The sequence below is a fragment of the Actinia tenebrosa genome, unplaced genomic scaffold (genome assembly GCF_029948245.1).
Source record: "Actinia tenebrosa isolate PJP-AT-01 unplaced genomic scaffold, QUT_ActTen_1.0 PGA_scaffold0__85_contigs__length_37466705, whole genome shotgun sequence".
NCBI classification, from domain to species: domain Eukaryota; kingdom Metazoa; phylum Cnidaria; class Anthozoa; order Actiniaria; family Actiniidae; genus Actinia; species Actinia tenebrosa.
Window position 1 is genome coordinate 2,092,581 of NW_028292569.1, and position 18,670 is coordinate 2,111,250.

Here is an 18,670-nt window from a genome sequence, read left to right on the forward strand (position 1 = left end):
TTTCTGCAATCAAGTGTGTGTATATATATATATATACACTCGATTGCAGAAACGTTGTAGTATACATTTATACATATATCTAATTTATTCAGTATATTTAATGATATGCAAAACAGAAAAATCGCTTTATTTATTAATTGTTTCATTTAATGACTGTCAAAATATTTTTTCTTGCCTATTAGATCGTACAGATTATAAATCAATTGGTTTTAAGCGTTAAAAATGGTTATTTCGTATTATGCATCTCATTAGATATTTGTATAAATGTATAAATGCATACTACAAGGTTTCTGCAATCGAGTGTATATATATGTATATATATGTATATATATATGTATATATATATATAGCACTACTGAAAAAGTACTAGAATATGAGGGTAACAGGAAAGCTAAAAATAGGAGGAAAGTAAAAGTTTCATTTGTATTTTGTGGCCGGATTGAAAAACAACAACATCAACAAAATTAATGAAAAAATAATATTTATCAGCAAACAAGAAAGAAAACATCAGCTTCAAAGCTATAAATCGTAATTATTTAATGTATGTAACATTTAATGTAAATTCTCTCAAAACTGAGGACATCATACGATATTAAAACCGCAAGAATTATGTTTATTTATTCATTATTTTCATGAATATGTTCAAAAAATGTATGTAGCCATATAACCCATTAGCCATCATCGATGTACGGGGCAGCATATATTACGGTATACGTCATACACTAACCCCCACCCCCAACGTTTAATTTTAGGTTCCATTTTATTTATCCTGCTTCCTTCTTCCTTCTTCCTATCAAAAATACATTCCTACTTCCTCAAAATTCATGATTGTATTACATTTCTAAGGTTAGCTTAACGTTTGGTAACATCCCATGTCATTTTTACGATGATAATTTGCGAGCACGAGAAGATGAGTAATGTCCGCCACCATTATTAATGTTTAAAAAAACCCACAGCTTTTCAATTCAAACTGTTATGGAACGAGAGTCACATGTTTCATATTCAAAAGGAAAGAGAACGATTTATCATATATACATATATATATATATAGTTTTTATTGTTATTATTCTGTTTATCCTCATGTTTTAATACTTATTTTCTAGCTAAAATTATTGCGCAACAATCCTTGAACATTCGATGTCCATTTAAGGCCAGCCATAAATAAGGATGTATGACAATTTCCTGCACTGTAGGAAATATTTTATTGTGTAAAATATCAAATTATTTCCAATTGACCTAATCCTAATTCCTAATCACAAGCTTGCGTAATAAGTCGCAATAACTTTGTATTAAATGATGTTCCGTGAACATTCTGTGGAAAATGAAAGTACGTAATGACTTAAAAAATAAGGGGTCACGTTACGTCAATCACACGGAACTGGACCAATAAGACAAGCGCAATTCAATGGACTACATGGCTCATGGTGACTTGATACAATAATGTTCATTACTTATCTTGGATGTAATGTTTTCTTATTTCACACCAAATGTTATTTACTTGAGAATGAGGGTACGGCGTGTGTCTTCTCATGCTCAACCGTTAAGAAAAATTATACTCCAGGAAGCGAGACTTCGCGCTGAAATAAAAAAATATCACGCCCAAGCTAAATAGGTCTACATAAAGGCACTTGCTCAGTGTTCTCGTATAACAATGCTTTGACGGGGGGAAGTGGTGAAAGGGTGCGTTGACGCAAAAGTAGCTTCCCTATCTTAAACACCGCAATGATTCCATTCACATTCAAAATAACATCATTTATGATTGCTCGCATTAACATATTTCAAATATCATTATAATGGGCGCATTATGGGTAAATTGTAACTCAAAAGATTTTAGAATATTGTAAATGTAGAATATAATTATCGTTTACAGTGTGAGTGTTAATATCTGTAGTTTAGCTGAATTTTGGTTGAAAGTTTTTTTATTGAAAGAATTCGGAAAGATTCAAATTATTTAGCATATATGGATTAATGAGTTTTGCAGAATTTTTGAAAACCACAGCTGCATATGTTATATATGATCCTTTTTTTCCTTCTTTCTCCGATCTTTCATTTCGCAAAAAAAAAAAAAAAAAAAAAAAAACGTGCTCACTTAAAGTTTTGATATTGAAAAGGGAAAGAGCCAGAGTCCAAAAATAGAACAGCCAAAATAAAATCCGACAAAAAAATATTGACAAGAAAGAAAATGAGTTGTTCCAGAAATTGATTAATAGTGCAATAACTCTAGTCAAAACAACGTACAACAGCATACAATAAAATGGTTCATGGCATCTTCAGTACGGGCTAGCGATTGGTACCACGGCTGCGCAATTAATGTTTACTTATAGCTCTGATACTGTAATTAATTAAAGAAAAAAAAAACATAACAAAACAAAACAAAACAAAACAAAAAAAAAAAAAACAAAAAAAAAAAAAAAAAAACAACAACAAAAACCAACAAAAAAAAAAAACAAAAAAAAAACAACAACAACAACAAAAAAAAAAACCCAACAAACAAACAAACAAACAAAGATAATTATGGTATTTGATAATGAAGTTTACCGGCCCATGAACTGGTTATAAATGGGAAACAGTTATATATGCCGTTCGTATACATGTATACAGTTGCGGTTTCGTACTTTACCATTATTTTGGAATATAAATATATATTTGTTCCTGTTATTACAAATCCGCATGTTAAGTATGACGATTGATATCGGATCCTTCTTAGTCGTGGGGGGAAGTTGTTTAAAAAATGACATGTTTTATTAGCGTTTAAATTATAAACTTCAGCACAGCTATCTAAATAAGAGTGTTTTCCAGTAAGCGAAATAAAAATTTAATATACTATAATGCTAGAGTATCGGAGAAGAAAAGCAATTTGGCTCGAATGGCGCATCGATGCGGATTAAATAAATATTGCGTGTAAATCCAAGAAAATTGTCACCCATTCCGACATTGATTGATTAACAAACTCCTATATTCATTACAACTTTCAGCGCAATGACCAACAATGAAGGAGCAGTGCCAACAATTTTAAACCAATATCGGTGACTTATTTAAAGATACTCAAAGACCTTTTATCACATGTACATTATTTATTTATTTATTTTATATGATGTAATGTGAACCGGAAGATGTTGAAGATAACATTGAAATACGATACCACCACTTTAGATAACAATACTAGAAGAACCGGACAAACTTCGTCTTTTGTTGACGTACATTAGCCATTGTTGTGGTGGAATCACACGGATATGATTCACCGGACACCTACTATGGATCACAAACTTTTGTTTTTAACACTCAAAAATCTATCCAAGTCTTTCCAAGCGTACAAAATCTTCAATTCAATTTACATAATTTCAACATTATTTATTCTAGGAGAAAATAAAATAATCATCGAAAGCATTATTTTCTGCAAGAAAATGAAAGTTAATGAGTATTGAAATCACAACGTCGTACTGTTTCATTATTATTGAGTGTTGTAACATGGGCGTGGAAGTATTAGCCTATTGTTTGTCAAATATTAACCAATCAGATGCGTCTTCCATCAATGTATACATGTTGTTTTTCAATTGACCTCAGATTTTATGAAAATTCCTCCAGCATGGAGATCGCAAGAGCACAAGGTCATTTGTTCATTGCACTACTTTGCATATTTATCACATTCCAAGGTAAGAATTCCTAAACTATAATCTATATTAGCCTATATCAATTGTACATCCTACGACGATAGATCGAAATCACATAAATTTATATATTTTTTCCATGCTTCAGACTCTAACGAAGTCATACATAATGTATGTGTATACATTAATACAAGTGGTTTTGCCATAAATAAGACTTTCAAGTAATGTTAATGTTATGAGGATTTCCATTCGAAGTTTGAGGTTACAGTATTGTAGTCCGTGATTCAAAATAACCTCAGATACAATGAATATAAGTATCATATTAGAAATTCTAAATTCAAGAATCCAAGTAATTAATTAGAATGCTGGTTTGATTTACTGTACACTGAGCAATGGGAACGTTTTTTAAATGATTCTATATGATATAATTTATTTAAAACATTTATTTTCTGAGCCGCTGTTTCATAATTTAACTGTTGATTTTAATTATCTATGTGATATAATGGAGCAATTTTATTTGCAGTTTTCGTACAAATATGTTTATATTTTCGCTATCCGTTTATGCAAGTACAACAGCTTAACTACAGCTTTTGTTAATTTACATGGCTTCAACGTAACTCGTTTCTAATCGTGTACGCAAAACATGAATATTTATTATTATTAAGATGAGATTAAAAACGGAGCAAAATGGCATCAAGATTGTTAAAGATGACATTTCCATTTAAACTACTAAATTCAATGGTCTAACTGCGTATTAGTGAAGCTTTAAAGCCGGGCAAACGTCAGCAGAATTACTTACTTATGTCATTCATGTAAGTGTTTCATTCTTATTCAAATTTATGTTTGTTTCGCTTCAACTCAAAAAACGTGAGGCCAATAGATGTTTGGGTCCAATGTTTCGAAATCTATCGTAATGCAGAAACATCACTGACCAGCTATTTCGAATTGAATTTGTTTTATTTTATTCATTTTTTCCCCTTGATCTGGCTTTATTTTCCTTGAATTGTGGTCATCCGTCACATGAAAATCACAATCGCATTAAAGCCTTAAACTAATCGTATCAAAAAGACGGAATTATTTATGTAATATCTATGAAAGTAGCTCTGTGAAATAACTGCTTATATAAGGATTCATTTTGTTTACTGATTGAAAACTCAAAGCTAAAACAAAACTGAATTAAAAGGGACACCATTTCTTTATCCTAGTACATGTATTATGAAAGGTGTGTTCCAAAATGTACGGATAAAATTGCATGAGTCTTATAATTTCGCTGGCAGTTTTCCTTAAGCTGCGTTTTCACGACATGTAGCCAGTCATGCTAGCCACGTAGCTTGAAAGCGTGATAAAGTATATATCGTTTATATTTTCATTTTATTTCGTCATAGGGTTAAAGTAAACATTACTGGTTACCGTACAAATATATATGCCCACTTCGTATACACGTTGGAATAAACGAGTTTTCACAGAGGGGAATTTCCACCTCTTATACAAAACAAATGTTAAAGTCGTTGCAAAGGAATAATGATGATAACGTCCTTTAAAACTTGACTAATTAGACTCTGTAACTTAACTAGCAACTTCAATCTATTTGCTTATTTTAATTCTCATGGTATTTACGATGGACATCAGCCAAAACCGGCTTAGAAGAACGTGTCTCGGCCTACCTTTTAATATATATAAATATATACTCCATGAGCAGATACGAGTCGTCCTGTTTATAGCCAGATCACTCAGCACTTTGTTGTAACAATAATACGGTACACCCCCTTTTTGAACATTCGTATTGTAAACAGAGGATTCCAAATTAGGATTCCAGTTAGGAAATTCGTGCGTTTGCTTTCTTATTTTAAAATAGATTATTTAAGGCATTTAACCCGTGAAATAAAAAATACTAGTCAACGTGTAATAGTCAAATAGACACGAAAGAAAACAATGAAATTAAGGTCTACTAATGCGTATTAGTGTAATATCTATTGCACGGGTCAAATGCCTTCACTCTATCTTACAACCCTCAATAGTTACATCTAAGGTCCTTCAAAGTGAAATACTCTTGAAGGGTAACTATCTCATCCCCACTAGTGTCAATTTTGTTTTGTTTTGTTTTGCTTTTTGTTCGTCTGCTGAAATGAAAGAAAAACTAAATGGAAACACAAGAAGAAGAAACAATTCAAAACAGAAGGAAAAAATACAAAAAAAAAAAAAAAAAGGAGAAAAGAAATAAATAAAAACAAAGTGAAAAAGACTAATAAGAAAATATTGAAATATTGAATGAAAGAAGAAGAAGAGAGAGAACTGGGGCATTATCGATATCCTGTATTACTAGGTATCGAAAGCTTCACATACAGAGCTTATAGATTTTTTGGAAAGCCATAAAATACAGAAAGCAGCAAAGAAATTGAAAAAAATATATACTAAAATATTTTAGTAAATAAAATAAATAAAAATCAATCCACTTCTCGGTTTCAAAGGGAGAAGTATCAACTTCACCTGGACATTCACAAATCAATCATGTAAGAGGATCTACTTCGGGGTGTGGAACAAGGATTATGGTATCATCGACCCAAGCCTGCTAACAGTCAACATCTATCAGAATGATAGCATCACTTTGCATCCAAATAATTATAAATAAAATTTTTTTTTTCATTTGTCTTAAACACAGCTTGAGATCTGGCAAGGGGTCCAGATAACAGGGAAAGTCTCCAGATTAGGAAACTATTTTTATTGTCTCTTGGATGTTGTTCTTGAAACCCTCACGTATTACTCATCAGTTACTTAGTGGTCTTAGCTCTCGATTCTAATCTCTTAGTTCTGTAAGTTTGCCAAACTATTTATTTGGCCAGTTTGTTTATCTTTCATTCAAATTGATTAAATAACATATAGTAATCTAAAAATTATGTACCAGAGGCGCGTCAAGGCTACTAGACCTAAGCAGACTTTTATTTATATTTGCAAATTAAATAAATACTAGTTACTTTTTTATGGTACATACTCATTAGCTAAAAGGACAAATATATTTTTTGGTTCGGAAAAACGAAGAGACTTAAGGAGGGAGGAAAAAGCAATAAAACGACAAAATGGCATGTTGAATGTTATATATGACCAGCCAAGTAGTTATTCGTGATTCATTCGTGATGTAAGGCTCGCTAGCTTCTTCTATTTCAAGCCTTACTATAGCCTTCATTTCATTTTTTCCAATATTCTGCTAGGATAATAATAACACTGTATGGTGTGGCGCAAAGTGACAAGAAATCTTCATCACTTATTATCATAGTAGATAATATATTTTTTTCTTACTTTCTTCTTGTTGGTGATATTTGATTATTCATTCCCTTTCATTACAAGTTCCAATTTTCAATGTCACCCCAAACCCTCCCTTGACGCACTGTTAGATAATGAAGTCACAGCCAATTTAAATAGGATGTTTGCATGATGGCATAATTTTACTGCCGTTACCATCTTTCTTTTTTAAATTTATATTCCCCCATGACAATATTAAGACAATTGGTGCTAATTAACTGAACAAAAGAAAGTGTGCAAGGGAGTCTGGTAGTAGAGGTCATTCTGCTGTTGCTTCATTACGTACTTTTGCTTTAAATGCTATCGTTTCTGATGATCAATTCATTCTGAGAGAAGAGAATTGTTCGAGTTGTCTGATTCCGCCTCGCAGTCTTAATAGAACTTTGGAAAAGGGGGGCTCACAAACCCTTATAATATTTTGTATCATTCTTTTGCTATTCTAGTAACGACACAAAGCAATCCAAAATTCCTTAAAACGGAAATCAATCCACTTCTCGGTTTCAAAGGGAGAAGTATCAACTTCACCTGGACATTCACAAATCAATCATGTAAGAGGATCTACTTCGGGGTGTGGAACAAGGATTTTGGTATCATCGACCCAAGCCTGCTAACAGTCAACATCTATCAGAATGATAGCATCACTTTGCATCCAAACGCTTATGAATTCAGTGCTGCATCTTATCTTGGTCGGGTGAGATGGGTTGGAGATTTATTCGGGATCGAACAGATGGCTAGTTTTGAGCTGTCAAATATTCAAGATTCAGACAAAAAGGATTATGGGATCGAGGTAAGATGACATTTGCCATTCATGATAAAGCAGCTTCTATTTTCTAAATTTGATTGATGTCTGTCTAGTGTGCATTTCGAATTGGTTTGATTAATTTTACAATTTGTTGTAGCTTTAATGGATAAATCAGACTACAACAATAGGAAAGCATATCTTTCCAATGAGATACTATGGCCATTCTTATAGAACGCCACCCCTCTCCCCACTTAACATCCGTATAGTTTTTTAATGGAAATTTCAGTGTTATAGTATAGTAAGGTACCATTAAGTGCTAGAAGACATTTTCCAAATATTTCCCATGCAAACATACGATAACCGTTAGTATGGAAAACCATTTCTATGTTACTGTAGTGGTAATATGTGCTGTATATAGCAATATTGCATAAGCTTTAATTTTCATTTTTGGCCCAAAGAAACATATTCACATTTACAAGTAACAAAAATACCACTTTGTTGTCCTATTTAAGGTGGATTTCCACGACCGCAATTTTGATACCTTAGGAAGCTGGACGCGTCTAGACGTAAAGGTGAATACACACTCTGTTTACTATACTAGAGTGCACGCGCTAAACCCGTGAATAATATTTAGTACTAATTAGTAGTAATTCATACAGAATCCTTTCTTTCTTGTTATTTGATTATCACTATTCAGTACAAATAAAAAAAGTATTTGTTTCACAGGTTTAGTGCGAGAACTCTATTAATATTTACTCAGTTCATAATATCAATTGTTAATCACCCGTCTCCTCTTCTCCCTACCCCGTCGACTTGTTTTAAAGCAAACCATTCACACCCATCCCTCTCTCCCTACCCCGTCGACTTGTTTTAAAGCAAACCATTCACACCCATCCCTCTCTCCAAAGTGATTTGGTCTTACAGCAAATAGTGATTTGTTTTCTCGTTTACTTCAGCCACCCTCGGTGTTTACCTTTGCTCCAGAGAATATCTCATCCGGGAAAGGAAAGACCGCCAATTTCACTTGGAAATACAGCTTAAATGATATTGATGTCAAACAACTTACTTTTATAAAGTTTGGAGTTTATGAGAACACAGGGCTTTACCTGGAACTGTGCACTATTCAGGTAAGACTTATATTCTCGTCTTTATATCACAATTTCTGTTTTTATGAAACGGGGAAATGTTGGTGTAAGAAGGTCAAACATACAATAAACAAATATACAAACCGAAAGACAGAGAGATGAAGAACAAACGGCACATAGATTTAAAACAATAAACCAGACCAACAGACACATGTACAGGCGACTGACAATTAAACGGACAGAGAGACAGATAGACAGACAAAAAGACAGGTGCTGCTTCTTGGATTGAGTTAAGTCTTACTATTAAAAATATCTTTTATATTAGACGAAGGATGGAATGTCGTTATCATCGGGCTGTTCGTCAAGTAAAGGAAGAGCACACATATCTGCTTTGGACGCAGATTCTAGAGTAACCTTTGTGTTGAGCAACGTAAACCTTAACGATGAAGCAGTCTATTCAATTAGACTCTCAGGGATTAAAAGTCCCATGGAGAGCAAAACTAAGCTGTTTGTGACAGGTAAGGGGATAACCTACAAAATACTATATAAACAATATAGGTTTAGAAAATATTTGAATTAAGATATTCGGATTTAATAAAATAAAGAAAACATTGTTAGCATAGGGAAACACTATAGGGAAAATACTTGAATGATAGAAAAGGTTTTTTTTTTAGCTAAGACAATGCATATATCCATCCATTTTTTTTAGCTAGAACAATGCATCCATCCATGTTTTAAAACAGCGCGCTAAGCATGTATGCGTTTTCATGTATTCCCCTGCTTTGATATGTAATATCGTCTAGTACAAAAACCTCTCTATGCATTGCAGTGTTAACGATCTGCGCAAATTTTTTTCTCAATCTCGAAATGACTATTATGCTTCAGAAGCAACGAACTTGTGCGCGACACCCTTTTCACCAATGAAAAGAAAGAGTGAGAGTATGGATGGACGCGCCAACGACGAGATAGAACAGAATGCAAAAGTGACCGAGGAACTGACCTAAGTGCATTCACTAAGCTTTTTGTTATTACTTCAGATCCTCCCAGAGTTACTACCCATCCTCAAGGAACCACTGTCATAGAAGGAGACACACTGAATCTGACCTGTCTAGCAACTGGTAAACCAGAACCAATCCTCAAATGGTATAAAGACGGTCACGTGATTAAAGACAATGCCGATGGCATATTTGTCATTACCAAAACAAAGAGATCAGACGATGGGACGTACGAATGCCATGCTAAAAATAAAGTTGGGGCGGATCATTCTTCTGTAGCAAAAGTCAATGTACTTTGTAAGTGCAGATACAATCATATTTAATGTACGCCGATTTAATTGCATGTTCTCTGTCATTGGAACAATATTTATTAACATTACATTAGTTGTATCACTAGGTACATCTTATTTGCGTACTTTCCTAAGTAGCCTTTCTTCCTAACCTCCTAAGTGTTTTGCTTTTTTGACAAAACAATGATTTTGCAATTGAATGCGTATACATTTTTAAGGATTCCAACGAGATATTGCACGCTGGGTGATAGTGATATTGATAAGAGAATAGGATACAACCTTATCTTAATATACGTAAAGCAAACCAAGAAAGCTTGCTCGTGACGAGGAGAGCTGGTAAAGACAAGTAACTAAGAAAATAAAAAGTTGTTTTCCATGCCAGCATGATAAATTACAAATAACTGTGCTTTTTCTCTTTTTCTTTGTTATTGTTATAATAAATCTACTCATCCATATTGTTCTATCCAGACGCACCGAGCATCAATGTATCCGGACGTGTCGTGAATAAACACATTCCTATTGGCCAAAGGGCAACGTTAAGATGCCCAGTCATTGCCAACCCAAAAGCAACCTTCGAGTGGATTGTTGATGACGTAGTTGAACGCCAACAGACCAGCGAGTATATGCACATCACAGTAACATCTGAAAACGATTATAAGAATTACATCTGTATAGCTACAAATAAGGTTGGACAGGACAACGTCACATTCGCACTGAAACAAGTTGGTAAGTGCCAATTTAATCACCGGCACGATCTCCAAAAAACTTTTCATTTGAATCGATTGAATTACTGGTTGAAGTTGAGCATAAAATCGTAATGAATTAATCATGATTGTTAATAGATCAATGCTTAAAATAAGCGTAGTCCTTTTCTGGGACGCAATGTCAAGTGCCCAAGCTAATTCCAAGTTCAATAATGTATTTGCAAATGGCTCAACGAAAACGGAATGCAATATGTGGTTTTCGTTTAAGGAAACATTGTTTGTGAGTCAGTAATGATGAAAAGGTAAATTATACACCGTGAAAAGATGAAAAAAGTTACTGACGTTTCGGACGCTAGTCCTTCGTCGGAGTAAAAGAGCTCTTGCTCTTGCTCTTTTACTCCGACGAAGGACTAGCGTTCGAAACGTCAGTAAGTTTTTTCATCTTTTCACGGTGTATAATTTACCTTTTCATCATTACTGTTTCATTAGAAACACCGACGCAGCTCACACTAGTTTTTAGCTAGTTAAATCATCTTATTGTTTGTGAGTCTTAATCAGAAAGTCGACTGACATGCTCCTTTGCCTTTGCCTTAAATATTCTTAGGGCCACCATCATCTCCTCGTGTTGATTGTGAAAAGCGAGAAGACACGACCAACAGCCGCATCGCGAGATTTCACTGGAACGCCCCAGAGGACAACGGAGGGGATCCTATAATCACCTATCACGTAAAATACCGCATTGTACAGGGACATCTTAGTAGAGGGCCATGGAAGTATTTTAATGTCAGCCATACTGAAACATGGTACAGATTAGAACTCGATTGGGGCAAGACTTTTGAAGTCACTGTGACGGCTTGGAATATCTATGGCGAGAGCCCCATGGATTCAGACAACACTTGTGCTGTGACTGTTGCTGAAGGTAAGTACGACAATTACAATAAAAATCAGATTTAAAAGTTTTATGTCGTATTGCTGTATTTGCAGGTGAGCAAAGTAATAAAATAATAAAGATATTAATAAAATAATAAAGTAATATTATAATTTTAATGATATGACATCGAGAGAACAGGTTCAATTCTACGAGTAGCATTGCACTTTCTGTTAGATAATATTTAATTCTAAAAGTATCCTTAAAAACTTACAAGCGAGCTCACGTTTTTTAGCCAAAGAAAGCAAATAAATCTGTAACGATTTTTATACTTTGCCTCGCACGGACTCGTGCTGTCGTCTTTCGCTTGCTCGGTCTGTGTAACGGTCGAGCTACTTCATCGTTTGGAGATTATATGAGATCTCGCTCAAAGCAGAACATCCAATATGGAGAGTAGGCATTAATTTATTTTGCTAATTAAGTTTTAAGTGAGAATAGCATATTTACATTCATTATAATTAACTATATTATCGTATTTTGATTTAAACAGATCCTAATTCAAGCAATTATCTGGCAAGAACGACACCTAAACTACAAGGTCAGTATCGAAATTTGGGTGAATGAAAAAAAAAAAAAAAACATTGTTGGAAGAAAGGCGTACAGAGTATACGCCTGGAATGGAAGAATATGTGAATGCATAAAGGGTTGAATAATTTTACGGAAACGTGGATGGATGGATGGATGGAATAATAATAATATGCATCGGTCTTTATCATTTAGACAACAGAAAGTCGCACGCCCATGGCGATATAGACGCACGAGAGAAAATATAAAGAACGATTAACAAGCGTTAAGAGTGCCGCGAGACGTAGCCGAGTGCACTATAGCTTGTTAAGAGTTACATGTACATCACTCGCGTTATCTCGTTATATCACTCATCTCGCTCGTGCGCGCGCTATTGACGCCATCGGATTTGAAAATTTAGAGAAAAAAGGCGAGCGCCCGTTGAGATCAGCGTGTGCGAGCGTGCAGCCCATGGGGAAAGGTCATAGGTTTTTGGCCAATCAGAGCGCGCATAATAATCTAGTTATATTATAATTATGTTTCAGCTGCTGTCAAACAGAAACAGCAAAGCAATTCCCCATTACGCCTCCCGTTGTATATTGGTGTCTGCATAGGAGTTGTCGTTTTGGTAGCTATTATCGCTCTGATGATCCGTCGACGTAATGCAAAGAAAAGGCGTACGAAGAGTAAGTATACTGGTCCATGCATATATGGGAAAACTGATTAATATATGTTATTTACATTTCAAACATATTAGCCCTCTTAATGGCATTTTTTTTTTCTAAACTATATTGTTTTGTTACAGATAATTGGGCCGAACAGCACATGAGGTAAGGGATATAAAAACCATAATGTCTAAATTAATAATGTTTGTCGCAGTTTATTCCCATGCGTAGGGAGTGTCTAATTTGAATGGCGCATGCTGGTTTGACAGCGAAATTCCGGGGTTTCACCAGAGAAAAACAAAACGCTGAAAATAACAATATGTATGTATATATATATATACACGCACTCATATATAATTATTATTATTTTGTTATTAAATCAATTTTTTAAAGAACCGTTGTTGTTTTATTATGATAATTATACAGCTTCTCATTAATCCCATATAGGTAACTGTCCAATTATTTTATATGGGATTAATTAGGCATTTATATAATTAATAGGTAATGGGATTTCATGCTCCCCAATCAAGAAAAAATTAGACTCGAAAAATTCCTCTGACTGCCAAATTGGACTCGGCCTTCGGCCTCATCCAATTTTGGAAGTCCTCGGAATTTTCCTTTTATTTTTTAATTGGACAGCATGGAGTCCTATTACATATACTAATACCTTCCCCATTCCCACAAATTGATTTTGCCTACTTAAAAGTTAAATGACGGTGAAAGAATGCACACTATAAGAATAGAACGAAATACTTATTGTTTAATCGTTTCAGTTTTAATGCTATAGAAGGCACCCTATGGGAATCACCTTCATCGAACGACAAGCTTCTTCGTTCAGGTACCCATTCCTTGCCAAGAAGACAGGCAATGGTTGGAAGTCCTTGCTATCACATGGATCCTGAATGGAAGATTCCTAGTGATAAAATCTGCATCCTAAAGGTACAGACTAACTAAAGGTCGCAACGAGTATAGCAATATAAGTTTTGGCGAAGGCGGTAAAAGAAAGAAGGAACGAAAGTGCGAATTAAGTACCTTTAACGAAGGAAAGAAGGAAGGACGATTCCCCCCGTTGTATTTACAGTTGTGCCCATGTGTTTTATAATGTAGCTGTTGTTAAATAGAATAGTTTAATGCTTGAATGTATGTGAATGACATAAACAAAGTCAAATGCGATATAAATCAATCATAAGGATCACATAAAAAATCTGAGCCCCATATGAGAATCTATCCCTCGACTCTCGGCCGCAATCTAGTCGGACGCACTAACCGATAAGCTACTGGACTCATGATTATCGGGGTTTACACACGAACTGTATCACGCAGTCAAACTTTCTTTCACTATATTTTTAGAATAGTTATAATTTTTCTACTAGGTCATTGGTAATGGAGCCTTTGGTCTTGTGTACAAGGGGCGTGTTAATGTTAAAGGTGAATGGAGCTTAGTAGCTATCAAAAGTCCTTACGGTAAGTTCTTGACTTCTGAAGGTTGGGTTCTTCGACTTCTTCCCCTTTTCCGCCTAAGTTAAGTTTACATTACATTCGATCCGAATGCACTTAACAAATTAACAAATCAATGACCATTCAACCAAACCAATAGTTAGTTAGAAAAAAGTTAGCTTAATGTAATATGGATTATTTTCTTTGCATATTTGAAGCTGATGCAACGGATTCCGAAGTCAAAGATCTGATGAAAGAATTTGAACTTCTGAAGACACTCAAGCCGCATCCTCATGTAATAAAGCTGTTAGGATGTGGTGAACAAGAAGGTGAGCTTGCATCATTTTAGACATTTTCCCGGCTATGAAGTCTTTACGATGAGAGTGTGTTAAATGTGTTTGATGTGTTGTTTTCTCCTTTGCCACGAGGGATTTTCTCCGGGTTCTCCGGTTTTCCTCCCTCAACATATGAGTCGAGCGTTGTGTGCATAAAATAGTAAATGTAGTGGTAGTGAGTGTGAGTGAAAGTAGGCCCACACCAGAGAAAGCTGCCAGAATAATCAGCCTGCTCTAACAAGTAAAAAAATTAAAACAATATAATAATATAAACAAAATCTGTTGTTGGGAGTTTTATAACAAATATATTATTGGTAATAAAAGCCTTATTTGAATTTAAAATAATTTTCAAGCTCAAGGTACTCTAATTTTAAATTTTTGGAGGGGATGCTTCAATCTCCAAAAATGTCTTTCCCATTCTCACTTTCGTGGATCCATGCCTCAGAACTAGGTGTGATGGACCAGGATAATTTGTCATGTATCTTTTTTTGGTGTAATATTATTGTATTATGAATCAGGTCGCCCATTGGTGATGATTGAATACGTTCCGTTTGGTGATCTCTTGGGATATCTGAGAAAAAGCAGAGGAGAGAACGATGACTACTATTCTGATCCAGAAATCAAGCCCAACACAAATCTGTCATCTCAACAGCTCATTCGTTTTGCCTGGCATGTTGCTGATGGCATGGCTTACCTTGCTTCAGAAAAGGTATGAAAAAGCACTACAATTTGCCAACTTCACAATTAAATGAGTTCATTGGGTATTGATCTTGGGTGTATAAGCGTGAACCAATGTTGCATGCTCTACAAGTGTAGTGGTATCTACTGCTATGGGTATGCTTAAAATTGAAGCTATTTTCTACAAACAAACTATGTTTCGCTCATCTTACCACAAATCTTTACTTTCGTAGATAATCCATCGTGACCTTGCAGCCCGCAATGTACTGGTAGGCGAAGGCCTCTCTTGCAAAATAACAGACTTTGGTATGGCTAAAGACGTCAGCAACGACGACATCTACGTGCGCACTACTGAGGTTTGTCAGTAAAACATTTGTTTATAAAATATTTGTTTGTTTATTTAGCCTGTTAGAATTTCGATATTGAGCAATTAGAAGTAAGAATTTGCGTCACTATTCCTACTTTGAGACTTACAAACTGATGGCTTAACTTAACTCTGTCACAGGGCCGTTTACCAGTGAAGTGGACTGCTATTGAAGCTCTGACAGGAAGCGGCGAGTACACGACACAGAGTGATGTGTAAGTAGGAAAAAAATCGAAAACCCCAAAAATATATCCATAGTCATATGACTAAAAGTTGCATAAAAAAAAGAATGAACAAAACTACTGAAAGCTTAGGATTGTTTAAACTACAATCCCCTATTTAGATTCTTTATAATATATACATATATACATATACATATATTTACATAAGTTGCTATGAATAACTAGTGTTAACTGAGTAAAATTAACAAGACAGACAATTGTGTACTTTCTTATTGTAGATTTAACGTGATTGTGCTTATCCTGGTCCCATCTAAATTCCCATCCAAATTCCCAGAAATTGCCCATGTTTTTTTATGTGCAACGCTGATGATTCACGCAGCAGCCTTAACTTTGTGGAGGTCATGCACTGTTGCTGGTACTGTCATAATGTTCACAGCTAATCAAAGGCTTATCTATCAAGTACCTAACTGGCCAGATTTTGATAGCGTTTCTTAACCAAAAGCTTTAGTACTTTGCGTCATGTGCGCGTCATTTTAAACAACGTTTTGCTTTTTTTTGCCTTTTTTCTCCCTTTTATTACAGATGGAGCTTTGGTGTTGTATTATACGAGATCTGTACTATTGGTAAGGATATGAAATACGTTTAAATTCATTATCCCCCCCCCCCCCCCCAAAAAAAAACAACAACAAGAAAACCGTTAATTAATTTTGTTGCTTTAGGTGCGGATCCATACCCGGGTGTTGTCGGCAAGGAAATACCACAACGTCTCGAAACAGGATACCGTATGTCACGACCACATCACGTGGACACCGAATTGTAAGTTGCAAATAGATTTGATAACTAAATACCTAAAAACACGATTTTTTTGGATGTCTCAAATGATCCAAACAGTGTTTTCTTGGGATGGACATCTGGTGTCTTTAGAAACCACGACAACTTCAGGGTAGATCTTTTCAATGTAATTGAATTTGAAGGAACGATGATCGGGAATTTGTTGTTTGCTGCCTTCACGGCCAACATTATTAAACGCTCCCCGTCCCAGAGCAAATCCAAACAGGAACGCCGCCAATGTAGGCTACCTGAGTATGCTATTGAGAATGCTACTTCAAAACAAGTGCATTTTTAGTTATTAAGTATTTTACGTATTTTGTTAGGTACGAAATAATGACTAGTTGTTGGGAGACCAATCCCGATGACAGACCAACGTTCCCAGAGTTGAAAGAAACACTTATGAAGTTGGAAGAAGTTGAATCTAGGGTAAGTAAACACACGCCGGATAGTTGTACAAAGAATGGAAAATGCTATCCATATCCTCAAATAGACTCTGGAATGAAATTCAGGGCACTGATTACCCTCAGCTTGAATTGGAATTTGATAAGGGAGGGGCCGCTGTTAAGGAAAATGTAAACGGGAAATAAAAAAATGAGTGCACTTCAAACGATTATGTTGACCACTTATTCCTTTTTCGTTTTCTCATCCAAAGGACTATATCAACCTATCAGAATGTTTGTACCAAAACGTCAACCAAATACACGTCATAACCTCAGGGATATCAAGGGGAAGAATTGGTTCAGAAAAAGGAGTGGATAGAGGAACACTAACGAAAAGCAATGATTATCACATCAGACCAGGGAATCATGCTATTCCTGTCTAGGTGTCAACTGCCGTTATCAAAAGGACATATTTTTATGAGAGAAATGAATTACGTGTTTCTGCTTTTTCATAAGCTTATAGAAACCTTAATAAGCCTGGTCGGTAGAATTATACATACTGCAGGTCCAAACACACGACATGATGTGATTGGTCGATTGATCTGCTCTGGAATTCTCGATTCAAACCTAGGTTTTCAGTAAGGTATAATAATATTTAAACACGGAAAGTTATATTCATTTCTAAAAATTACCGCATACTTAAGATAGCTGTATACGTTTACAGATAAACAATACAATAAATCAGATAAATTTAGTAAAGGAAAAAAAAGTAAAACAAAAGTAAAAAATTCGTAGCTGTTTGAAATGCTTAAAGGAAATATAGTTTTACTCCGAAATATATGTGAAGCAATATGAAAAAATTATGAAGCACTTGTTTGCACTTGATGGAATTTGATAATCGATCATATATTAATTAACATTTTGTTGGATTTTATTATATTGAGTATACGTAAGGAACATTAAGAGTTCAACAACGAGAATGGTGGCAAAGTATGAGTGATTGCACTTAACTCGTTAAAAAATTTACCAGTGAATTGATAATTTTTGACTATTGCCAAGAAAGTTATAAAACAGTAGTATTAGCGAGGGGTGCTACAATGAAAAGTCATTAACATGGTCGCGATGTACATGATTTACATGCCATGAACTCACGATAGCACAATGCTCAATAAAAGCAGAATGAAGATATATTGTTATTTTTAATATTTATAGATATTCAAATATTGGTATGATATCGAGTTAGCTGCTATCACTCTAAGGACTTACGAATATTTATATTTTTTAAATGTATTTACAGAGAAAAGACACGTTTATCGGTCACTTTTATGATGCTTATTACTTCGACTTTATGGTATCGAATACGTTTAATTATCTTGAAGGTTTTACTCTTTATATTGTAGAAATCGCCCCCTGAATTTTGCCACTCGCCACCCAGTTAACCTTTTTTGCGACAGAGGGGTGGGGAGGGAGAGATGGGATGGGTGGTGGGGTGGGGCATTGTAGGATTGAATTACATTGGATACCACTCATTTATAGCTATCACTTAACATTATGTCATGAAATCCCAAATTTTTTAAATAGGTCTTTGATTCATTAATTACCACTAAGTATTCCAACTAAGTTGACCTTCAGAACGAACTCAAGG

The 18,670-nt window shown here is 34.8% G+C and overlaps 1 protein-coding gene across 1 annotated transcript; it reads left to right on the forward strand.

The window, feature by feature from the left end:
• The first annotated feature begins 3,518 nt into the window (after positions 1-3,518).
• LOC116300134 (fibroblast growth factor receptor 2) lies at positions 3,519-18,213 on the forward strand. Its single transcript, XM_089025677.1, has 21 exons — positions 3,519-3,653; positions 7,349-7,692; positions 8,160-8,219; positions 8,604-8,774; positions 9,058-9,250; positions 9,770-10,024; positions 10,486-10,743; positions 11,326-11,640; positions 12,140-12,187; positions 12,699-12,839; positions 12,959-12,983; positions 13,592-13,757; positions 14,192-14,282; positions 14,474-14,584; positions 15,109-15,299; positions 15,502-15,624; positions 15,774-15,847; positions 16,397-16,437; positions 16,534-16,630; positions 16,969-17,071; positions 17,298-18,213. Exons 1-21 carry the CDS (start codon positions 3,533-3,535, stop codon positions 17,466-17,468), a joined length of 3,099 nt encoding a protein of 1,032 aa, XP_088881803.1. The 5' UTR covers positions 3,519-3,532; the 3' UTR covers positions 17,469-18,213.
• Positions 18,214-18,670: the final 457 nt, after the last annotated feature.